The sequence below is a fragment of the Bos grunniens genome, chromosome 9 (genome assembly GCF_055505025.1).
Source record: "Bos grunniens cultivar Pamir isolate PY7600 chromosome 9, Bosgru_T2T1.0, whole genome shotgun sequence".
Classification (NCBI taxonomy): domain Eukaryota; kingdom Metazoa; phylum Chordata; class Mammalia; order Artiodactyla; family Bovidae; genus Bos; species Bos grunniens.
The window spans coordinates 24,139,518-24,166,046 of record NC_141173.1 but is presented as its reverse complement, the minus strand read 5'-3'; the positions used below and the strand labels follow the sequence as shown (position 1 = coordinate 24,166,046).

Genomic DNA, 26,529 nt, shown 5'->3' with positions numbered 1-26,529 from the left:
TTCAAGTAATTTGTTAATTAAATATTTAGGAGCTTAAAAGATTATATTCTTTTGATTGCCAGTATACTGCCAAACATTAGGATACATGTGTACTCCGTCACTTCAGTTGTGTTTGACTCTTTGCGACTCTGTGGACTGTAACTCACCAGGCTCCTCTATCCATGGGATTCTCCAGGCAAGAATACTGGAGTGGATTGCCATGCCCTCCTCCAGGGGATCTTCCCAACCTAGAAATCAAACCTGAATCTCCTAAGTCTCTTGCATTGAGAAGTGAATTCTTTACCACTGCACCACCTCAGAAGCCCAGACATTAGGATAGGTTTAAATATTTCCAATAACCATATTCTCAAGTCTACAATAAAAGATTGAGAGTAACTGTGATACTTTCATTTGTTCCTAATGATGTTTTTTTCCCCTTTCTGAAGTAACATTCTTGATAGAAATTTTTTTTCTATTACTTCATGTCATATTACAATTATGCCAATATATAACTCCACCACTGGGAGAATTCTTTGGCTATTCACAATGTATGGGAAGCATAAATCCTTAATTTAATAAGAACAGCCTAGAAATAGTAAAAAATAATTTTCAAAATTCATGTTTCATCTGAAATATAGTGAAAAGTGTATTCCTTGAATTCTAAAATCATTGCCAATCCCTTATTGAAGTACATGTATCTTTGTATGTCATTCACCTGATTTAAGAGTTTTGCTCAATTCTGTGGCCAGTCACAATCAGGAATAAATGTTAAATATAACATGGAACTTTGGCACATGTGGGAAACTAAGATAGCACATCTATCATCATCAGTGAAAGCTCAAGATTATGTTTATTACTGTAGATCTGTGATCACCATGCCATTTTGCTTGTTAACTCTTTAAGAGAATTTTGAAAGACTGTGCACCTCTTGCTCTTCTTAACTTGATATATAAAAACTTTCATCATAAGTTTGAACAGTTGCAAGAAATGTAGTGCCTATATTAAATTCTGGTACTGGACTTTTAGAAACAATTCGATAATACAGATAAATAATAAAAGTCATTAATTTTGCTAGGCATAATGTTCAAACTTTCTGCATATTTAATGATAGATAAAAATACATATTGCTAAAAACAAATTGGTCATGGGTAATAATTTTACCTTATAGACAAAGCTGTAGAAAAATACAAAATGTTATATAAAATAAAATAATGTGGTTAACTGTTATAGGAATAATATTTTATATACTTAATAAAATTATAATGTGTAATTAAATGTTAGACCTTTATTTTGAACAGAATCATATTAAAATTTTTAATCTGTAGGTTTTATCCATTATATCAATAAGTACTTAATAGTTTTGGAAAAATCATAGGTGGGGCACCTAACTAGACAGAACTGAAGTTAGGCACAACTCCTCAAAAGAAGTAGCTTGAGAACCCTACATTTAATTTTACCCCTTAATTTCCCCAAAGTCTTATTGATATTGAAGGGTTGTTGCTGAACCACGAAAGATGCCAGGATTCTTAGCCTCCGGAGGAGAAGAATTCAGTCTGGGGCCAGAGATGAGGCTTGATCACTCAGAGCTTTTATGTAATAAAGTTTTATTAAAGTATAAAAGGGATAGAGAAAGCTTCTGACATAGACATCAGAAGGGGGCAGAAAGAATACCACCTCACTAGTGTTAGCAATGGAGTTATATACCTTTTAATTAGTTATTACAGTGAATCAAAAGAATGTCTGGAGGTTGTAAAGACCTTACTAGATTCACTCCCATCATTTACATTTTAAGATTACAGGATTAGCCAGAAGGTTTTGTCTAGAAACTGTTCTCAAGCAGGATACATCATTGTTATATAATCCTAAGGAATGTAGAGGAAAAAAACATTTGTCCTTTCCTCCTCCTTGAGAATTCCAGACCCTTCTGTCCTTGGGGACCCCCGGACTTCTTATCAACCTGCCTAGGAATTGACTCTCTCAATATGATAATGTTACAGCTTATGCTGTTTGAAAGCGTATTTCTCACTTTCAGTTCAGTTCCATTCAGTCGCTCAGTTGTGTCCAACTCTTCGCGACCCGTGGACTGCAGCATGCCTGTCTTCCCTGTCCATCACCAACTCCTTACTTACTCAAACTCATGTGCATCAAGTTAGTGATGCCATCCAACCATCTCATCATCTGTCATCCCCTTCTCTTCCTGCCTTCAGTCTTTCCCAGGATCAGGGTCTTTTCCAGTGAGTCAGTTCTTCACATCAGGTGGCCAAAGTATTGGAGTTTCAGCTTCAACATCAGTCCTTCCAATGAATATTCAGGACTTGATTTCCTTTAGGATTGACTGGTTGGATCTCCTTGCCGTCCAAGGGACTCTCAAGAGTCTTTTTCAACACCACAGTTCAAAAGCATCAGTTCTTTGGTGCTCAGCTTTCTTTATGGTCCAACTCTCACATCCATACATGACTACTGGAAAAACCATACCTTTGACTAGATGGGCCTTTTTTGGCAAAGTAATGTCTCTGCTTTTTAATATGCTGTCTAGGTTGGTCAAAGCTTTTCTTCCAAGGAACAAGCGTCTTTTAATTTCATGGCTGCAGTCACCATCTGCGGTGATTTTGGAGCTCCCCCAAAATAAAGTCTGTCATTTTTTCCATTGATTCCCCATCTATTTGCCATGAAGTGATGGAACTGGTTGCCACGATCTTTGTCTTCTGAACGTGGAGTTTTAAGCCAACTTTTTCATGCTCCTCTTTCACTTTCTTAAAGAGGCTCTTTAGTTTTTCTTCACTTTCTGCCATAAGGGTGATGTCATCTGCGTATCTGAGGTTATTGATATTTCTCCCAGCAATCTTGATTCCAGCTTGTGCTTCATCCAGCCTGGCATTTCGCATGATGTACTCTGCATATAAGTTAAATAAGCAGGGTGACAATATACAGCCTTGACATATTCCTTCCCCAACTTGGAACCAGTCTGTTGTTTCAAGTCCAGTTCTAACTGTTGTTTCTTGATCTGCATACAGATTTCTCAGGAGGCAGGTCAGGTGGTCTGGTATTCCAATCTCTTGAAGAATTTTCCACAGTTTGTTGTGATCCACACAATCAACGGCTTTGGTGTAGTCAATAAAGCAGAACTAGATGTTTTTCTGGAACTCTCTTGCTTTTTCGATGATCCAATGGATGTTGGCAATTTGATCTCTGGTTCCTCTGCCTTTTCTAAATCCAGCTTGATTATCTAGAAGTTCACGGTCACGTACTTTTGAAGCCTGGCTTGGAGAATTTTGAGCATTACTTTACTAGCGTGTGAGATGAGTGCAATTGTGCGGTAGTTTGAGCATTCTTTGGCACTGCCTTTCTTTGGGATTGGAATGAAAACTGACCTTTTCTAGTCCTGTGGCCACTGCTGAGTTTTCCAAATTTGCTGGCATATTGAGTGCAGCACTTTCACGACATCATCTTTTAGGATTTGAAATAGCTCAACTGGAATTCCATCACTTCTGCTAGCTTTGTTCTCAGTGATACTTCCTAAGGCCCACTTGACTTTGCATTCCAGGATGTCTGACTCTAGGTGAGTGATCACACCATCATGGTTATCTGGGTCGTGAAGATCTTTTTTGTACAGTTCTTCTGTGTATACGTGCCACCTCTTCTTAATATCTTCTGCTTCTGTTAAGTCCATATCATTTCTGTCTTTTATTGTGCCCATCTTTGCATGAAATGTTCCCTTGGTATCTCTGATTTTCTTGAAGAGATCTCTAGTCTTTCCCATTCTTTTGATTTCCTCTATTTCTTTGCATTGATCACTGAGGAAGGCTTTCTTATCTCTCCTTGATATTCTTTGGAACTTTGCATTCGTATGAGTATATCTTTCCTTTTCTCCTTTGCCTTTCGCTTCTCTTCTTTTCATAGCTATTTATAAGGCCTCCTCAGACAACCATTTTGCCTTTTTGCATTTCTTTTTTCTTGGGGATGGTCTTGATCACTGCCTCCTGTACAACGTCACAAATTTTGTCCATAGTTCTTCAGGCACTCTGTCTATTAGATCTAGAATCCCTTAAATCTATTTCTCACTTCAACTGTATAATTTTAAGGGATTTGATTTAGGTGATACTTGAATGATCTAGTGGTTTTCCCTACTTTCTTCAGTTTAAGTCTGAATTTTGCAATAAGGAGTTCATGATCTGAGCCATAGTCAACTCCTGATCTTGTTTTTCTGACTGTATAGAGCTTCTCCGCCTTTGGCTGCAAAGAATATAATCAATCTGATTTCTGAGTTGTCCCCCTGGTGATATCCATGTGTAGAGTCTTCTCTTATGTTGTTGGAAGAGGGTGTTTACTATGACCAGTGTGTTTTCTTTCAAAACTCTGTTAGCCTTTGCCCTGCTTCATTTTGTACTCCAAGGCCAAATTTGCTTGTTACTCCAGGTATCTCTTGACTTCGTACTTGTGCATTCCAGTCCCCTATAATGAAAAAGACATCTTTTTTGGGTGTTAGTTCTAGAAAGCCTTGTAGTTCTTCATAGAACCGTTGAACTTCAGCTTCTTCAGCATTACTGGTTAGGGCATAGACTTGGATTACTGTGACATTGAATGGTTTTTCTTGGTATTGAACAGAGATCTTTCTGTCGTTTTTGAGTTTGCACCCAAGAACTGCGTTTTGGACTCTTTTGTTGACTGTGAGGGCTACTTCATTTCTCCTAAGGCATTCTTGCCCACAGTAGTAGATATAATGTTCATCTGAGTTAAATTTGCCCACTCTAGTCCATTTTAGTCCATTTCTCACTTATACTTGACTTAAAGGCAATGTGACAGATTTCCAGTAATAGAATGAATTTGAATTTTTAGAGGGGGGTGGTCTAAATGTGAGGGGAAATGGCCGTTATTTGGTTTATGAAGTAGGATTGGAGGATCAGTTTCTTACCTCCAGCAGTGGCAACCTCCCCTGGAAAATTATTTGGAAAAGTTGAAGCCAAATCTGGCCTCTGTACTCTGACAGCAAGTTAAATCTCAGAGACAAGAGTTTTGAGTGAAGTAGGAAAGACCTGCTATATTACTTTGTGGGGGGGCCACAGTGGTCTAATGCCTTCAAAACTGTGTTTCCCAAACTGGAGGGGTTAGTGAGGAGTTTTATGGTGATAGGTCAGAGAGGGTGTGACCAGCTCATGGACAATCTTCTGATTAGTTGTTGGTGAGGTAAGTGGGAGTAAACATCATCAGTCTTCTGGTTCCAGCCGTCTGTGTGCTTATGGGCACCATACTGTTGTTAACTGTTAACTTCTCCCTTCTAGTGGGGGTTTCAGTATCTGTAAATCAGCTCAAAGATGTTGTGTGTATCCCTTGATGAGGAACCAGGACCCTGCCCTGAGGCTGCGCTGTTCTTTCTTGACTGTTCCTCCCTTGTCTCACATCTACTCCCTTCCCTAATTAGCAATTGCTTGCATCTGCGTGTTGGAACCCAGGGAAGGTCACAGAGGCTGAATGAAGCATATTCCTGTAATAAAAGAAGTGGGGGGACACAGAAAGGCTTTATACCCAGGAGCCCCACAGGGTCTTGTGTGGTATCAAAGTGACCTCACATCAAAGACAGTTGCTTGAACTTTATTTGGCAGTACACCAAGTCTGCCTATGTGGCTTATATTTTTCTATTGATAAGGTTTCTTTCTCTGAAAAGGGAGGAGGGAAGACTACCTAGGGACAATACCTGTACATAGCCATTTTTTTTAGCTTAATAAAGTTCTGTTCTTATGATTTGCTGCACATGCATATGAATCTGTTTTCTTCAGTGTGAGAAAAGGAAGTGGGACTAACTGGGTGAATAGTTTGATCACTAGTTTTAGGTTTATGCAAACTCCTCTGCAAGAATACAGACTTCCAAAGGAAAGACTTCGGGATAAAGGCCCAGAGTGTAGGCTGTGGGATTTACTTTATTAGCCATTTGAAAGGAACCTGAAAGCAGAGCTTCATCTAAGAAGCTCTTGCTATCCAAAATGCTGTTTATCAGAGAAATGAGAGTGAAGGAATTAGGATAAACTTTAGTTGGTTTATAGCAACAACAGCATGCTTAATGAAAGTTGTTACATTCATGTCGAGATTCCTTTAAGATTTTGGACATAGGATCATGAGCCTGAGTGGGTAAATTTCGTGTAAATATTAGGACAAATCTTAATGGTCTGAGGAAAGTGTTATATGTGGGAAAGTAATTGAATTCTTCTTTATCCTTGTTTTCATCACTGTTTCATGTCCTTAGTGCCTTTGACTTCTTGCAGGGAAAGAAGTGGTGTTATTCTTGGGCACTTCCATCATTAAGTGTCTCTAGGGCACTTCCATCATTAAGTGTCTCTATTATTTCCGCTCTTGAATGCCATTGCATAGTCAGTTTATATTGGCCTTCGATGTAACTCTCATTCCATAGACATCAAGTAACCGAGGGATTTTTGTCCTTCCATTGCCAATAAAATGTTTGATAGGATATATGCATTTTCCCATAACAGTGAGAACAAAAGTGCTTCCCCCCACTTCCCTTCATTGCTGTTATTTGTAGTTTTGGAAGGAAACCTGAGATATCAGCTTAGATGTGAGACTAAGCAATTATTCTATTTAATAGAATTTGCTAATTCAAACAGAATGAATCAGATGGATACTTGGCAAGCAATTGGTACTAATGCAGTTGTTTTTTGTGTATAGGAATCTACCATTCTATAACCGTTTCTCCATGTTTATCTATTCTCAGTTTAGTCTTCTGCTTCTTATCTCTGGGTATGTTTTTATTTTCCTCATTTTATGTCATTATTTAAATATGTAATTTTGGAAGGAAACCTGAGATACCAGCTTAGATATCAGCTTAGATTTAAATAATTTTAGATTATCCTGTGAGATATGTTTGATGTCTTTGCTCCTGCTTTCTTAGTAAAGGGGAGTTTAGAAGAAGCAAATATCATGTAAGGAAATGAACACAAGGTGGGTAAGGTTGCCTTTTTCTGTGCAAAGTTAAATTGTCAACTTTTTTGTACCTTTTCTTTTCACCATCTAATATCTGGGAATAATGATAGTACAGACTGAGAAAGACCTGGATTTGTCAGCAGCTTTGTTTCCTTAATTTTTAATATCACAGAAAACCTTAAACACATATTCTATGATTTTCTTAAGCCTAACCATTTTGTTGGGTCAGCCAACTTGAACAAACTTCTTGGCTGACTCAATAATATTTAATAGCTTTTACAGATGCAAACCTTAATCACTTGTCTTTTATCTAAGTTTTTATTCTTGATTGAAATTTTAAAAATAAATACTCTTATACTCTTTGTAAGTATCCTATTAAAAACTTAAATATTTTTAAAGATATTTAAATACTGTTATCTTTTTCTCTTGATGTCTTCTCCACTACATCCTTTTAAAACTTTTCCAGTAGAGGTTTCCTTTTAAAACATTGAGTCATCTTTGCTGTCCTTTTAAGATTCCTTAAAAATCTATGATCACTTTAAATCTTATTAATTGACTGAAAATATGTAGGAATTTTGATATAATGACTGACAGGTTTTGATCTGAGAAAGAGCACACTCCTTCCTCTCAAATTATTGTAAAAAAAATTGTTTGCTATGGCTTTCACTTCTGGAGGTACTAGATATTCTTGCTGTTTCCTTATTTGACATTTTGCAATAAATGAGAATGTCCTTTCCCAGGGTGTTAAGAATTGAACTCTCTTTTTCATTGACTGAGCATTCAGCATAGGATATGTTTGTCTTGTTCCTGTAAGTGATAGATAATTATATATAAGGCCAAAGTTTGTGTATTTCCATAATAATAGAGAATAGATAACTTATTTTTATGAAATGACTAAACCAGCATCCTGTATGGGAATTGCACCAGCCATATGAAGAGAGCTGCTGGTTCAGATTAGTTGACATGGCCAGTGTAGAAGAACCTGTCATATTCTTTAAAATATTTTTATATACGATACATTTGTAATGATCACGATATTATTGGTTTGTGCCAATACTGATGCATTGTTTGTTCAATACTGATGCATTGAACAAAAGGAAAAGTAGTCCATTGTTACACTTGATGAAACATTCTTAAAAATGATCAACTGTGCATTGAACCTGGACTGGCATCTCGTTTCATACATGATATTTTACATGTTTGATGGATTCATTTTGATGTTTGGCAAAACTAATACAATTACGTAAAGTTTAAAAATAAAATAAAATAAAAAAGATCAACTGTGGTAAAAATACATCCTTGTAACATTAATAATAATCAACATTTTTCACCTTAGGAAATAGAAGGGTCATTTTTCTACCAGTCATTCAAAATGGAAGATGTTATTTCCAGCTTAGGAACGAAAATATTATGTTTATATGATGGCAGACTTAGCATTTATATAAAAGGGGAAAATGAGGTCATTGACTTGTCGGAAAAACTTAAGGACTTGCTTAAAAAAAAAAATCTCACCAGCCAAAATTCTCTAAATAAAGGATATTTTTTAAAGCATGATGCAAACATATTTCAGTTCATTTCAACAGATACTCAGAGAGCCTACGAATTTGCCTGTGTTTGACATGATTTGGTGTCAGGCTTAGAAGTGAAAGTTCCAATGACATGTTCTCTATGGTCTCCCAACACTCTGATAGGTCTGTGACTGCCCACTTGTCATCCCTCATTTTTCTTTATGTAATGACCCACATGACCTGATTCTTAACTATGTGCCTGAAAGTTCCAGGAAAACGGGACAAAATTGACAGCAGAAAATTCTATAAAGCGTATCTTATTTTTTTTATGGGGACCATTTTAAAAGTCTTTATTGAATTTGTTACAGTATTGTTTCTGTTTTATGCTTCTGTTTTGTTATTTTGGCCACAAGAGATGTGGGAATTTAGCTCCCTTCAGTTCATTTCAGTTCAGTTCAGTCACTCAGTCGTGTCTGACTCTTTGCGACCCCATGATTCGCAGCATGCCAGGCCTCCCTGTCCATCACCAACTCCCAGAATTCACTCAAACTCACGTCCATCGAGTCGGTGATGCCATCTAGCCATCTCATCCTCTGTCATCCCCTTCTCCTGCTGCCCCCAATCCCTCCCAGCATCAGAGTCTTTTCCAATGAGTCAGCTCTTCGCATGAGGTGGCCAAAGTACTGGACTTTCAGCTTTAGTATCATTCCTTCCAAAGAAATCCCAGGGCTGATCTTCTTTAGAATGGACTGGTTGGATCTCCTTGCAGTCCAAGGGACTCTTAAGAGTCTTCTCCAACACCACAGTTCAAAAGCATCAATTCTTCGGCACTCAGCTTTCTTCACAGTCCAACTCTCACATCCATACATGACCACAGGAAAAACCATAGTCTTGACTAGACAGACCTTTGTTGGCAAGGTAATGTCTCTGCTTTTGAATATGCTATCTAGGTTGGTCATAACTTTCCTTCCAAGGAGTAAGCCTCTTTTAATTTCATGGCTGCAGTCACCATCTGCAGTGATTTTGGAGCCCCCAAAAATAAAGTCTGACACTGTTTTCACTGTTTCCCCATCTATTTACCATGAAGTGATGGGACCAGATGCCATGATTTTAGTTCTCTGAATGTTGAGCTTTAAGCACTTTTTCACTCTCCTCTTTCACTTTCCCTTACCAGGGATCAAACCCACACTCTCTGCTTTGGAAGGTGAAGTCTTAACCACTGAACCGCCAGGGAAGGCCCTATAAAATATATGTGTATGTTTTTTTTAAGGTCTATTCTCTCTGAAAGGAGACTTTCTTCATTCACACTTCCTGTAGTTGGAAAATTCTGTTGAAATCTCAGGATTGGAAAAACAATATCCTAGACACAGAGAATAGTGAGACACAGCTTACTGTCATTCTAGAGCAAATCTTCTTTCTTCTTTGTGAGTTACTGAAACTAGAAAATTTAATTGCCTGACCTAGAGTTTTGTAGCTATGACTAAAACTTCTCTTCCTGTCCAATACTGTTCTAGAATATGGAGCCCAAAAGGTATGATATGGTTTACTCATTATATGATTATATACTTCAGTTCCATAAACTGGTGTCCTAAACTGTGAGATCAACATATGTAACTTTATTGTATTTTCATTCATTACAGTATAATATTTAAGTAACTCCTTTGAAATCAGAGGACTAACTACAAGAAAAATGGAAAATGTATAGAGGCTAGAAAAGTAATAGAATTAATAATTAAATATTATTAATGCAAAGGTCATGGAAAGAGAGAACCAAACTTATTAATATGCTTGAACAAATTATTAAAACATGGTTTTTATGCTATAGTTCTACTACTTTAAAGATTTGTTTCCTGGCAAAGAGAGAGTTAAGCCAAGATGAATGTCACAAAAAGTAACATTAGTTCCCAGTTCAGTTCAGTCCAGTCGCTCAGTTGTGTCCGACTCTTTTCGACCCCGTGGACTGCAGCACGCCAGGCTTCCCTATCCATCAGCAACACCTGGAGTTTACTCAAACCCATGCCCATCGAGTCAGTGATGCCATCCAACCATCTCATCCTCTGTTGTCCCCTTCTCCTCCCACCTTCAATCTTTCCCAGCATCAGAGTCTTTTCCAGTGAGTCAGTTGTTCACATCAGGCGGCCAAAGAATTGGAGCTTCAGCTTCAGCATCAGTCCTTCCAGTGAATATTCAGGGCTGATAATTCTTATCTTTGTACTGTCCCGTCCACTCTATTTCTCCCTCTCATAAGTCTCAGACCTTCTTGTTAGGCAGTTGATTTACTTCCTCAATCGTCAACTCCCCTACCTTCATCATTAGCCCATGGCTTTTCTCTTTCATCATGACATATGTTGAGCTATTTTTGTTTAGATTGGCCCCAGACCTCTTTCCTGTGAATAAGAAACCCTGATTGCACATGACCTGATCACCTGGGCTCTACCTCATCTCCTTTCTTGCTGGTCAGCTGGCTGTAGATGCAAATGGTATATAATACAGGTTAGCCCTTTATATTAGTGTTTAGAAGGAGTTTACATCTCACAGTAATGTGGAAGGGGACTGCTCTAAGTGTCGCAAAATCAGGGTCTTTGTCCTGCTTCTACTACTAAGTAGCTGTCCAAGCCTGAAAAAAATCATTCTTCTTCTGCTCAAAAAGAAATGTATTTATTTTTTCACTTAACTTTTCTCTTAAAGATGTGAAATAAAATCATTTCTTGAAAAAAGTCAAAATGTAGGAAAATTGCAAAGACTAATTACCCGTACCCACCATTTGATTTACAGTATGATACTGGCACAAAGACAGAACTATAGATCAATGGAACAAAATAGAAAACCCAGAGATAAATCCATGCACCTATGGACACCTTATCTTTGACAAAGGAGGCAAGACTATACAATGGGGAAAAGACAATCTCTTTAACAAGTGGTGCTGGGAAAACTGGTCAACCACTTGTAAAACAATGAAACTAGAACCTTTGTAACACCATACACAAAAATAAACTCAAAATGGATTAAAGATCTAAACGTAAGACCAGAAACTATGAAACTCCTAGAGGAGAACATAGGCAAAACACTGTCCGACGTACATCACAGCAGGATCCTCTATGACTCACCTCCCAGAATATTGGAAATAAAAGCAAAAATAAACAAATGGGACCTAATTAAACTTAAAAGCTTCTGCACAACAAAGGAAGCTATAAGCAAGGTGAAAAGACAGCCTTCAGAATGGGAGAAAATAATAGCAAATGAAGCAACTGACAAACAACTAATCTCAAAAATATACAAGCAACTCCTGCAGCTCAATTCCAGAAAAATAAATGACCCAATCAAAAAATGGGCCAAAGAACTAAATAGACATTTCTCCAAAGAAGACATACAGATGGCTAACAAACACATGAAAAGATGCACAACACCACTCATTATCAGAGAAATGCAAATCAAAACCACAATGAGGTACCATCTCACGCCAGTCAGAATGGCTGCTAACCAAAAGTCTACAAGCAATAAATGCTGGGGAGGGTGTGGAGAAAAGGGAACCCTCTTACACTGTTGGTGAGAATGCAAACTAGTACAGCCACTATGGAGAATAGTGTGGAGATTCCTGAAAAAACTGGAAATAGAACTGCCTTATGACCCAGCAATCCCACTGCTGGGCATACACACTGAGGAAACCAGAAGGGAAAGAGACACGTGTACCCCAATGTTCATCACAGCACTGTTTATAATAGCCAGGACATGGAAGCAACCTTATGCACCACATAAGAAAGCTGTGGTACATATACACAATGGAGTATTACTCAGCCATTAAAAAGAATACATTTGAATCAGTTCTAATGAGGTGGATGAAACTGGAGCCTATTATACAGAGTGAAGTAAGCCAGAAAGAAAAACACCAATACAGTATACTAATGCATATATATGGCATTTAGAAAGATGATAACAATAACCCTGTATGCGAGACAGCAAAAGAGACATAGATGTATAGAACAGTCTTTTGGACTCTGTGGGAGAGGGAGAGGGTGGGATGATTTGGGAGAATGGTATTGAAACATGTATAATATCATATAAGAAACGAATCTCCAGTCCAGGTTCGATGCAGGATACAGGATGCTTGGGGCTGGTGCACTGGGATGACCCAGAGGAATGGTATGGGGAGGGAGGTGGGAGAGGGGTTCAGGATGGGGAACACGTGTACACCCGTGGTGGATTCATGTTGACGTATGGCAAAACCAATAGAATATTGTAAAGTAATTAGCCTCCAATTAAAATAAATAAATTTAAATTAAAAAAAATTAAGGATAATATTGAAGTCCCCTTTGGCCTTCAGCCCGTTCCCATTACCCTCACCCCTTCCTCAAGGCAGTTGTTGACCTGAAATAAAATTTCTTAAAATATCCATCATATAGCATTAGATGAGATGAAAAGTAAGTTATAATGAGGTAGTTGTTGTTATTTCTAAAGTAAGCTGCAAAAACAGGAATTCTTTATTCCTCAAATGTATGGTCCATTTTTCTGCCCAAATATTCCTGTTTTCTCACTTAGTATCTTAGAATATTAGTACACTGTATCTGCGTTTTTTCAGAGAATACTGCCAGTGCTTCGTTTTGGAATTCTAAAAATCTAGTTATAATAGCTATCAAGGTACTGCCATTTGGAAGAATATTACCTATCTTAGTAGTCACTTTTGATTTCTGAAAACTACAGCCATCTCTGCTAAATAACGCTGTGCATTGATGATTGGGTCCCAGAGTGACAACAGAGCTGTTCAGCTGTGTGGATAGTCCTCTTGTATTTTCCCTGGCATCAAGCGCTGTATCATGTCTTTCATAAAATAAATATGAATCAATGGTAAATATGGAATGAGCATCTGAATTTCACTTTTTGGTATACATACTGTTTGTTTCAGGGTTGTATTGCTGTGTTACAAATTACTACAAACTTAGCTGATTAAGACAACATCCATTTATTAGCTAACAGTCCTGAAGGTCAGATTTCTGGCATGGTGTGGTTGGGTCTATGTTTAGGGTATCAGAAAGCCTAAATCGTGGGACTAATCTGCTCCCAAGGTGACTCTTGTTGGCAGAGTTCAGTTCCTTGCGATTGTAGAACTGAGGTCCCCATTTCCGTGTTGGCTATCAGATGGAGACTGCTCTCAGCTGCTGGATGTAACTGTTATTCCTTGCCACTTGGTGTCCTCTAGATTCGCAGTAGTGCTTGGAGTCCTTCTCACTCCTTGAGCCTCTGACTTCCCCTTCTTTGAGCTGCTGGAGAAATTCTCTAAATGAATCTTAAGAGTATGGACCCACCCAGATAATCTTCCTATCTGCAGGCCAGCCGAACTTCCCAGTGTCATTCACCTAGAGTACAGTCCGTGCACAGTCCTAGGGCTGATTCAGGATGTGAACATCAGAGAGGTGGGAAATCTTGGGACCATCTGTCCCAAGATGATAGAAATCTGTCTACCACACTAATTTTCACTCCTCAGGAGGACTGAGACTAAAAATAGAGCTTTAAATATCGTCTGCAGTAAGCAAAATGAATTCACAAGATTATCACTGCAGAGCAAAATCAAGTAGTTACGCAATGAAAAATGTCATGCCTGTTAGCAGTGATAGGATATTATATATAGAACAAACACCTCAAAACTCTTACTTTTGGAAGTTGATGACCAGAGGAAGTTGGAAATCTACCTTTCTCTTCTAACCTCAATTAAAAATTTTTTATTTTAATCATAAATTGCTTTTAAGTCAGAAGGCCCCTGACTTTCCGCTGGGTCCTTCCTAACCTATAGACTGTCTCATCCTAGTTTTATTTCTAAGTTAAACCAGAATGAAGCCCAGGGTGATTAAACTACTTTATTTACCTGATGTGATCTTATAATAATCTGTGATTCTTTCTCGGATGTAGTAATTCTTGGAGCTGTCAGTTGGTTCTCTCATTATTTCTGAAGTCTTTTGCCATCATTAAAACCTTTTGCCCCCAGGTTAACGCTAAGAATTCAAATGGCAGATCTGTTAGGAGCAAGTACTCCAAGTCCTAGAACTGGGCATTGGCTCTGGTACTGTGCTTTTCCAGGGACTTTCCCCATAATTTGTGGTTCCTTTTGTCTGTTCCTTGGCCTTGTCATTTTCAGAAGACCCCCAAAATTACATACGTCGACCACATAGCACCTGAGTGTTCTCTGGCCCAGGTTTTTTGCTGTAATGTTTTCCCCAACATTGGGTTAGCTAGTGCCAAATCATGTCTAAACTAACTTTCCCTTTTCTGCTTTCATGCTATAGCTCCTTGTTTCCTTCTTCTTTTTTTTTTTTTCTCCTATGAGCAATGCAGAATTCCTGACTTAAGAGTTTATAATCTAATAGGACAAACATATAGGAAAGTGAAAAATTATATGACAATATGATAAGTATTATGTTACAGAAAAGCAGCAAGGGCCTGTGGGATTTGAGACATTCCAGCTCAGCCCGAATGTTGGTCAGGAAATATTTCCAAGAGGAGGTAACACTTGCATGGTCTGTGATAAGCAATTAGGAGCTGGCCTAGTTGGGAAGAGGAGCTGGGGGCATTGGAGGGAGGCCTAAATGAATCCTTTAAAGATGATCCAGAGTTGGAAACGAGATCATCCTCAAGCTGAACTAGTTGAGCAAATGCCAAGAGGAAAGGATGGGACCAAAAACGGGAGATAAAGCTAACTGATCAGATATTCTGCAGAAGCTGAAGCAAATTGAGCCTTGAAAATGAGTCCAAGGATGGGAACAAAGCTTGGTCCCAAGACCTTCACCGGGCATGAAAGTGAGAAAGAAAACTGTTTCTAGCCTGAAGAGTGCCAGCATTTAAGGGCTAAAGAAGCAGAAATAGGAGATGGTGAAGGAGACCGGGAAGTGGTCCGAGAGTGACAGCGTGAGAGCAAACTGCGCTTGAAGACGGAGATACTGGGGCCTTATTCATGGATGAATAGTGAATAATGGGAGGAGGTTTCTAGGTGGAGAGCTTACAGCTGAAAGTCTCTATTTTGTCTTCCAAGTGAAAAATGATGTCTGAGTCTGATGAGAGTGTAGAGCTGTGGGGATAAGGGATGGGGAACAACGAAGTAGCCCTTGTGGTCAATCTCAGAGAAATCAATAGGAGGTCCTTGCAGGTGTCATGCTGAATTGTGAGGACCTGGCTGACGATGGGGAGGCTGTGAGGTTTTAATGGATCTAACACGCTTGGTTGAGCTCCTGTCTCAAAGAGCGCTCTGCGGCAGGGCTTGAGGGAAAGAGGAGGCAGATGGATTGATTTAGATTTGGTGGTTTTCTGCAAGGGTGTGACGGAAAGAGCAAAAAGGCTAGGGAGTTAAGAATGGTTGGCAGAACAGATAAAATCTAGCTGAGTAAAGAAGGACTTTCAGTCAGCGTAGACTGCTAATTTAGAGGGAAAAAATAAAAGTAGGGACCAAAAGACAAAAGATATTAATGAAATCAAAGGGTAGTTATACCAGAAGAGGTGATATTTGGAGAAGTATGACATGGATTATTAGATCCTCATATCACAGGCTCTGCTATCATTTCCGATAGATTCAAAGAACTAGACCAGGCTTCCCTGGTAGCTCAGTGGTAAAGAGTCTGCCTGCCAGTTCAGGAGACACAGGCTCGATCCCTGGTCCAGGAGGATTCCACATGCCGTGGAGCAGTTTGTCCCATGCCTCACAAATACTGAACCTGTGCTCTAGAGCCCAAGAACCACAACTGCGAACTCAGGTGCTGCAACTACTAAAGCCCTTGTGCCCGAGAGCCCAGATTCTGCAACAAGAGAAGCTGCCATAGTGAGAAGCCCGCACACTGCAAGTAGAGAGTAGCCTCCATTTGCCGCAACTGGTGAAAAGCCCACACAGCAACAAAGACCCAGTACAGCCAAAAATAAATACATAAAGAGTAAAATTTAAAAATAATAAATAAACTGAAAAAAAAAAGAACTGGACCAAATCAAAAAGAAAAAAATTAAAATACAGGAGCATGATTGATGAGGGAAGACTTTGTATACTTAAATGTATGAAATCTGACAGAAAAATCAACTTGTTTTACTATAAATACATGAAAAACAGTGACAAAAGTGAAAGATAAGAAATTAAGAAACTAATTTCTGCAATTACAATAAGCAAAGGGATAAAAGAGCTTCCCTGGTGGCTCAGATGGTAAAGAATCTGCCTGCAACTCGGGAGACCTGGTTTCAATCCCTGGGTTGGGAAGATCCCCTTGAGGAAGACATAGCAACCCACTCCAGGATTCTTGCCTGGAGAATCCCGTGGACAGGGGAGCCTGGTAGGCTACAGTCCATGGAGTCACAAAGAGCCGGACACGACTGAAGCAACTGAGCATGCACACATGCACACAAAGGAATAAAAATCCTTCATCTGTAAAGATGGGATCTAGGTTGGTATTTCCCCAGCAGCTGTGGGTAATTGTAGCTTCTTTTTGCACATCCATCACCAGTTTTTTCTGCTCCTCAACAATTTGAGCAGCAGTCAGGCTGTATCCTCTCTCTGCTTCATGCTCCTCCTGTCTCTGATTAAAAGACCTGGGGGGCCCAGCAAAGGGTTTTGGAGCCTGGGCGGGGTGGAGGGCAGCCTGGCTCAGGTGTGAGCCAAGCAGGTGGAAGGGAGGATCCAGTAAGAGAACGGTCCAGCACCGGGTGTCAGAGCCCCAGGGGGGCCATCTGTGGGGGAGGGCTGCCCACTTCAGAGACTGGCGCCTTGGCGAAGGAAATGGGGCGTGTACGCAGGGAGGGGACAGGATTGATTTCATACAAGAAGGCTGATCAAGTAAGGAAATGTATGAAGCATTATGGGAGTGTGGTTTCTTACTCTAGGAGAAGATTGTCACAAATGGGAAAACCGGGGGGAGAACACGAGGATGAATCCTGTGGTGGTGTTGGAATTGCAGGTATTAGTGTGAATTTATGGTTTGCCATGTATAGACAGATGAATGTATAGTTATAGAAATATATATATGTGTGTGTGTATCTGTATGTGTGCATGCTTGCGTGCTAGGTTGCTTTAGTCATGGCTGACTCTCTGTGACCCTGTGGACTGTAGCCCGCCATTCTTGTCCATGGGATTCTCCAGGCAAGAACACTGGAGTGGGTTGTCATACCCTCTTCCAGGAGATCTTCCCCAAGCAGGGATCGAACCTGTTTCTCTTACATATCCTGCATTGGCAGGCGGGTTCTTTGCCATTAGTGTCACCTGGGAAGGATGTAAGAAGTATGTATGTACACACACATATTCTCTAATTCTGTCTATTGAGTTGGCTTGGCAGCAGCGACACCCCAGTAACAAGGAGTACACTCAGCACTCTGATCTAAATGCTGTTCTCTGCCAGAAAAGGAATCAGAACTCCTTAGAAAAATTGCTGTTTCCAGGGCTGGGCCAGGATAAGCAAACGATGAGCTTGGAACATCCTGTCCCACAAAATCAGGAAGTGCTCAAAGGATGATGGCGATGTGTCGAAAGGACATAGAAACCAGCTTGAAGAGGCTCCCACTGGCCAATTCTGGGACATTTTAAGCATTAAATAAATAATGTTTGCAACAGATTAAACAGAACCTATTTAATGAAATGATAAACACAAGTCCACAGTGATATGAATAAATTTAAAGTTGAATGGAGGAACAGGGTTTTTTCAGTTTTGAAGAATCTTCCCATAAAATAATTGTTCATTACAAAGAGAAAAAAGATCACATTAATCAAATGATCAAAGGGAACATTGTCAGTAATGGGACAAAGCAGGAATGGCGCCACCTGAAAGGACGCAAGGAGAAGCAGCTAGAATCACTTGTGGGGTATTCTTGACCAAGATGGATAGTCTGAATGGGATCACGAGGAAACACCAGTCACATCTACATTGAGTCAAACCTACCAGTCAAACCTACCAACTTACATCATAGAACAGTTTACAAAAACACCTGTAACTTCAAAAGCATTAAGGTCATGGGAAGTCAAGGAAAGACTGAGGAAATGTTTCAGACTGAAGAGGACCAAGGAACATGACAGCTAAAAACAGTGGACTCTTTTGTTATGAAGGAGGTATAGGGAAATGTGAATGATGTCTGAAGATTTCATGATAGCAGTGTATCAATATTAATTTTCTGGTTGTAGTTATAATTATGTAGCAGAATATTTTGGAGAAGGAAATGGCAACCCACTCCAGTATTCTTGCCTAGAGAATCCTGTGGACAGAGGAGCCTGGTGGGCTGCTGTCCACGGGGTCTCACAGAGTAAGATGCGACTGAAGCGACTCAGCATGCATGCGTGCATTGGAGAAGGAACTGGCAACCTAACTCCAGTGTTCTTGCCTGGAGAATCCCAGGGAAGGAGGAGCTTGGCGGGCTGCCGTCTGTGGGGTCGCACAGAGCTGGACACGACTGAAGTGACTTAGCAGCAGCAGCAGCAGAATATTTTTGTTTGTAATGCACTCAATTATTTGGTAATGATGAGGGATCGTGTTGGCTACTTAGCTTGCAAATACTTCAGGAAAAAACAATTTTTGTCATATATTTAGAAGACTTCTTTTAAGCATTTTCTGAAGTAGAGAATAATATTAAAATAGTTTTCATCTGCTAATCCCAAACTCCCAATCTTTCCCTCCCCCAACCCATCCCTCTTGACAACCGCAAGTCTGTTCTCTATGTCTGTGACTCTGTTTCTGTTTGGGTCATATTTTAGGTTCCACATGTAAGTGATATCGTATAGTACTTGTCTTTCTCTCTCTGACTTACTTTTGTTTAGTATGATAATCTCTGGGTCCCTCCATTGGATGGTGCAAATGGCATTATTTCATTCTTTTTTAAGGCTGAGTAATACTTCACTGTGTATGTGTGTATTGTGTGTGTATGCTCAGTTGTGTTTGACTTTCTGCAACCCCTTGGACTATAGCCCACCAGGCTCCTCTGTCGATGGGATTTTCCAGGCAAGAATATGGGAGTGGATTGCCATTTCCTCCTCTAGGGGATCTTCCCAATCCAGGGACTGAACCCATGTCTTTCATGTCTCCTGCATTGGCAGGTGGATTTTTACCACTGCAGTACCTGGGAAGTCCATGTGTGTGTGTGTGTGTGTGTGTGAATGGACATTTAGGTTTTTTCCATATCTTGGCTATTGTGACTAGTGCTGTTGCTGTCGTATCTTTTCAAATTATAGTTTTGTTTTGATATATGCCCAGGAGTTGAATTGCTGGACCGTGTGATTATTTTTAGCTTTCTGAGGAACCACTATACTGTTTTCCATAGTGACTGCACCAATTTATATTCCCATCAACAGTATAGGAGGGTTCCCTTTTCTCCATGCCCTCTCCCACATTTGTTATTTGTAGACTTTATAATGATGGCCATTCTGACCTGTGTGAGTTGGTACCTCATTGTAGTTTTAATTTGCATTTCTCTAATGATTAATGATGATGAGCATCTTTTCATGTGCCTATATTTTCTTGTTCCAAGCTTTCTTAACATTGTCCTCCCTTGACTTCCTGTGGCTTCAGAAACACTGGTTGTCTTAGATTTTTTTCGCAAGGACTCTTCTTAGTCATCCTAATCTTCTAGGAAAAATATAATTTGTAATATTTCCTCTTTGACCGTCTTTTCTTTCTCTTTTATTCCTTTCAACTCCAGGCATATGATTCTTAACTCTGCATCTTTATCCTAGGTCTCTCTGGATAGGAAACTTCATTTTACCTGAATTAGCTGGTAAAGAATCTGCTTGCAATGCAGGAGACCCTGGTTCAATTCCTGGGTCAGGAAGATCCCCTGGAGAAGGGATAGGCTACCCACTCCAGTATAATGGGGCTCCCCTGGTGACTCAGATGATAAAGAATCTGCCTGCAATGTGGGAGACCTGCGTTCAATCCCTGGGTTGGGAAGATCCCCTGGAGAAGGCCATGGCAACCCCCTCCAGTATTCTTGGCTGGAGAATCCCCATGGACAGAGGAGCCTGACTGGCTTCAGTTCATAGGGTTGCAAAAAGTTGGGCATGACTAAGCACAGCACAACACAGCTTTTGTGGGCATATTTTTTTTCTCATTAGCCTAGACCCGCTGGAGTAACTCAGCTTTCAGTTAGCTACTGGGGCTCACTAATGCAAATTCAAATTTTATGAAAATTACAGAGTCTAAATTTCTTCAGCTTCTGTAGGAGGGCATTATTACTGAAAACTGTAGAATGATTGCTTCCTCCTCTGGGTCAGGAGCAGTCATGAATTCATTGCCATAAGAAAATATATAAGTCTGGTTACCACAGAAAGTTGCATGTTAGAAAATGAACTCTATTTTGATATGAAATTAATTTCATTAGAGAGGTTATGTGAGACAACATCAAGTAAGAATCTAATCTGACAGATCTGTTTTAGAGTGGAATATATACAGTATCAGAGGTTATGAGAAAAGTTTGAAGTGCGTATCTGAGAAAATGATCCACATTTTTAAATTGTCTCAGTTCTAACATGAATTAGACACAATAGTATGAATATTTTAATTGGCATGGGTTAATATGCTTTGACTCAAGATTAAGTATTTTAAACAAATTGATGAATTAATAACCTACAAACTTGGACCAAGAAAATATGTTTATTGTAATCCCATTCATTTAAAAATATCATTGATAGATAATTTTCTTATCTGAACTTTTCATTTTATGAATGTATATATTTATGTATGTTGAGATTAATGTTTCATGTCCAGTTTTTATACCAGGAAGCGTGAGTCTTTGCTGATACACTTTTGGATCTCTTATTACATTTCTCATCAAGGAGACATTCCAGAAGTTTTACAAATTATTCTATCAAAGTGCTAGACTTTGGTGGGACATTACAGATTCTTCATTTTTTGAGCTTTCTCCAAAAGTAAGCACTTTTGCATAAATGAATCTCCTAAGTGCAAGAGATTAGAAGTGTCCAGATGGCTCTCACTGAAGTTGTGCTCATACGTTTGTACAATAAACTTGGACATTTAACTGATGCAAATTTTAATATATTCGTTGTCCTTCTCGTTTAAAACAAAGATGCTGTTTCCTGAGATCAGTGTTACTTGGAAAACCTTGGCTATCTAACAAGTTCCCAAGAAGCATTATTTAATGTACATTGCCAAGAACATCTTAGATAATTCAACAGCATTGCCTTCTTTAAAAAGTCCAAATATATTTCCTATAAATGTGACATTTATTGAGACCTTGTTGGTTGCATATTTGGATATGACAGGGTTCCAAAAGAAATACGTAATTTATAATGAGCATATAATCATTCTGGAGAAGGAAAATAACTTCATATGAAACAGCAAAAAATAAGCAGGAAAGGATGTAATTTAGTGCCAACTTGGTAAATTAATATTTTTGTTGAATCAGACGGTCATCAGTCATCTGCCTGTGGTACTTACTATTATAATATAATTTTGGATTACTTAAGTCAGTATAAGTCTGGATTTGCTTCATGTTTTCTGAACTTAAAAACTGTTTTTTTTTTTTTTTTAATTTGGAAGGTTTATTTTTTTCAGCACTTTGAAGTCAGCACATATTGTTGGACACGTACTATGTGCCAACACACTTACAGACATTGGGCTTATAAGTATGAGCAAAACAGAGTCTCTGTACTTAAGGAACTTGCTGCTTTGTGTGTGTATGTGTCCTGGAGGGTAGGGGGGCGTGGGCAGTGGCGGGGAGGAGACAGATGGCCAACATGTAAGAAAATAGGTAAGGGAACTTCAGAAACAAAAGTATTATGACAATGGTAAAAATACTCGAGTGGAGGTGCTTGGACTGCTGTTGTCGGAAAAGTCTTGTCTGAGGAATTCAAGTTTGAGTTGAGGCCTGAGTGATGAGAGGGCTTAGGCACCTAATTAGATTTACGGTTTGAAGCCCCAGGGAGTGGTCTCGGTGGAGGACAGACATATGAAAATCTTCACTGTGGACACAACACTGAAAGCCAGGCCAGTCACAGTTGGGATATAGGGTGAGAGTCGAGAGCTGATCTTTGTCTTTATCATATGTCTGTCAGCAGTGTCTTTGGGAAAGCTATTTTTGTGGAGAAGTGAGGAGGAAAGCCTAATTAACAGTGAAAAGAGACTGGGAGGTAAGGATATGAAGGCGCTAAGAATATACACGTCTCTATAGGGTTTTGCTCTGAAGGAGACAGAGTAGAAGGACGGTGGCCTTAAACAGTGGTTAAGATTGTGTGTTTGTTGTGTGTGCTTCTCTGCATTTGAGTCGGATTTAACGATACTACAGCAAAACTTATAAGTTATTGTTGCCAAAATCTTGACTCCCCTGTCCACCGGTGCTGAATGAAAATGCCGAAACAGAGTTTGGAGGAAATAGAAAAATGGCTTTATCTTTTCTTGGCAAAGTGGAATGCACAGCAGACTAGCACCTCAAGTACTGTGCTCCCCATTCCTGAGAATAGAGAGAGGTTATATCCCGGGGCTTGTAGTCTGTGGGTAGGTGATAAGGCTCAAAGCAATGAAGATCTTGTATTTTGTTTTTCCTTTTGCGAAGTTTCAAAATGGCCACAGCTGAGATCATGCAGCTCAGCAACTGGGTCTGGTGTCCCTGAAGTTATCAGCCCGTGACCTTCTTTCTGAAATGCTATCAGAATGGTACAACAGAGTGAAAGGGGAGAAGAATGCCAGGTGCAGAGTGTAATCTATATGGAGTCAGAGAGTAATTATTAATAGCTTTGGGAAGGACAAGTCTAGCTACAAGTGTTTGTTAGTAGTAACAGCTAAAGAATAACCAAGATTGTTTAACTCTTGCAGGCCTGTTTGACTGGTATGTGCCAAAGACTGTTCACTCATTTATGTTTTTGTGGCAATATTAAGACATCTGCACATTTTTTACTTTAATTTTTAAAGTTCCTTGTTAAGCTTTCATAGGAATTGGGAGGCCATAGGAGAGCACCGTTAAAGACTGAGAGTTAAAACTGAACGTGAAGAACAGAGTTACAAACAACGGAGACCACAAAGCAAAGAATCAAGTGAAACTGAGCTCTGGCAGCAGGAGTTTGCAGCAAAGGGTTTATTGCAGGAAGCCAAACAAAGGAACGAGGATAGGCTTGGTCTTTGGTTTGGGTGTTTTTAAAGGGGAAGAACAGAGGCTGGGGTCATCATCTTACATTTAACTACACTCCTTAATCATGGTTTCGAGTGTCAGGATGCTTCTGGTTTGGATTCTCTGGCCAGGTGGTCTGTGGCTTGGGGGTCTGTTAGCTCATCTTGCCTTAGAGAAACAGTCCAAGGTTGTGTGTTAATAATGTTTATCTATAATATCAATGATGTTATTTTTAATACATCAGCAATGATATCAACAACAGCAATTTTAGTGCCTTAACAATGTTAACAACAGTAATTTTAGCATCTGACTCGAATTGATTGAGGATTGAGGGGACAAGAAAGAATAAAGTTCTGGATAGAGGGATTAATCATAAACTTGGTTTGGGGGAGCCTCAGTATCAGGGTTTCACAGGTAATTTTCACATTAAAGGACTGCTCAGCATGTGTTTGTCACTTCAGCCCACTCCTATAGGTGGTCCTGTCTTCACATTGTGAATATGTAATAATGGAATATGCAGTGAAAATGCCTGTGTACATATGCTTCATGCTGTTTTTCAAAGTGCTTTTACATGTATTATCTTATTTAATGAAGACTATAAATTAATCTATGGGAGAAATGATAATGCTATTTAAACTATGTATAAAAATTGGGAATGCTAAATTAAAAATACTTAAGAATATGTGTTATAAGGATTAACCTGCCTTTATTGTAGGTGTCAATATATTATTTAATATGATAACTAATAATATTGCAAGTAATGCTGCTACTGCTGCTAAGTCGCTTCAGTCGTGTCCGACTCTGTGCGACCCCATAGACGGCAGCCCACCAGGCCCCGCAGTCCCTGGGATTCTCCAGGCAAGAACACTGGAGTGGGTCGCCATTTCCTCTTCCAACGCATGAAAGTGAAAAGTGAAATCGAAGTCGCTCAGTCGTGTCCGACTCTTAGCGACCCCATGGACTGCAGCCTACCAGGCTCCTCCGTCCATGGGATTTTCCAGGCAAGAGTACTGGAGTGGGGTGCCATTGCAAGTAATAACCTTACTTATAAGATTCCTGTCCCTTATTTGTTTAAGGAAATAATTTTGGTAAACGTTATTGATAAAGATGGAAATATGTTTAATGGCTTTGATAAAAATTATAGGTAAAAGTGGAGATACAGTAAATGGATTTTAAAATTAAAAAAAAAATGTTCCTGAGAGTTTGACAAGTCTGAAGTAAATTAAAATTACTCTTTTGTTCTTTCCTGTCAGAGGTCTCTTTATTAGTATCCATGATCGAGGACATATTTCTTCTGTTCTTAATGCATGGCCAGAAGATGTCATCAAGGTAAGTTAGTTACCACTTTTTTTCCATTGTGGCACATTTGTTCTTTTTCCTGTCCCATAACATACTGACCCTTTTCACAATACTAGGTAGCGGTAGCATTCTCTAGCGCTTCAATTTATATCCGATTGATTTTTGCATAGTGGATTAATTTTATCCTGATACCATTTAGATTCTAAGTTTCCCCTTTATTTCTGTCAGGTTTTTTTAGTATTTATTTATTTATTGTAAAGTGATGGTAAGTGTTGAAAAAATGTTGAAGTAGTATCTGAATTTCTTTAAGCAAATTCCTGTTTCTTCTGTAATTATTCATCTACTTAGAAGAATCAATGTGGGCAAAAAAACATCTGTTAATTCATTTCCTTTATCATGGTAACCTCAAGTATCTCATGGGACTTCCTCTGGGAGGGAGGAAGCTAATGAAAACAGAATAATGTTGTATCTGACATTTAGTAGCTTTCTAAGTGAGACACTTTACCTAGATTAACTCATGTATTTAGTATCATGGTAATTCCATGAGGAAAGGAAGGTCCAGGTGGATTACACAGTAGTATGTGGTGGTGGTGGGAACTGAATGATGGTGTCTCAAGGTGCCTCCTCCAAAACAGCCTAACATATTGACCCTTTGTAATGAGACGTGGAAGATTTAACAAAGATCAGCTTTATGGAATATGCAGAAATAATTTTCACCCTCCTCTTCAATGTATTTACTTTTAAGGCAGTTCTTTAAGAGCTGTGTAAGATTGCCGGGAAAAATATCAATAACCTCAGATATGCAGATGACACCACCCTTATGGCAGAAAGTGAAGAGGAACTAAAAAGCCTCTTGATGAAAGTGAAAGAGGAGAGTGAAAAAGTTGGCTTAAAGCTCAACATTCAGAAAACGAAGATCATGGCATCTGGTCCCATCACTTCATGGCAAATAGATAGGGAAACAGTGGAACAGTGTCCGACTTGATTTTTCTGGGCTCCAAAATCACCACAGATGGTGACTGCAGCCATGAAATTAAAAGACACTTACTCCTTGGAAGGAAAGTTATGACCAACCTAGATAGCGTATTAAAAAGGAGAGACATTACTTTGCCAACAAAGGTCCATCTAGTCAAGGCTATGGTTTTTCTAGTGGTCATGTATGGATGTGAGAGTTGGACTGTGAAGAAAGCTGAGTGCCAAAAAATTGATGCTTTTGAGCTTTGGTGTTGGAGAAGACTCTTGAGAGTCCCTTGGACTGCAATGAGATACAACCAGTCCATTCTAAAGGAGATCAGCCCTGGGTGTTCTTTGGAAGGAATGATGCTAAAGCTGAAACTCCAGTACTTTGGCCACCTCATGCGAAGAGTTGACTCATTGGAAAAGACTCTGATGCTCTGAGGGATTGAGGGCGGGAGGAGAAGAGGACGACAGAGGATGAGATGGCTGGATGGCATCACTGACTCAATGGACGTGAGTTTGAGTGAACTCCGGAAGTTGGTGATGGACAGGGAGGCCTGGCGTGCTGCGATTCATGGGGTTGCAAAGAGTTGGACGTGACTGAGCGACTGAACTGAACTGAACTGAATATAGGTGAATAGAAACCTAAATGGAAAGATCACAAAAATTTTTGTTTACGCATTATTGTGTGGTAGAAAAAGCAAACACTCAGGTCTTGGTTCTTTGACATTAACCAGATAAATCACCTGAGGCAAATTATTTCAGTTTTCTGATCTTCAGAGGGATCGAAGAGGGACAG

The 26,529-nt window shown here is 39.4% G+C and overlaps 1 protein-coding gene across 1 annotated transcript in view; it reads left to right on the top strand.

Annotated features, from left to right (window-relative positions):
* Window positions 1–26,529, top strand: part of ME1 (malic enzyme 1) — a 220,965-nt gene that overhangs the window by 75,923 nt on the left and 118,513 nt on the right. The window contains exon 4 of the mRNA XM_086316963.1: window positions 24,728–24,803. Coding sequence (XP_086173089.1) covers window positions 24,728–24,803 — 76 coding nt within the window. The remainder of the gene's footprint in view (window positions 1–24,727; window positions 24,804–26,529) is intronic.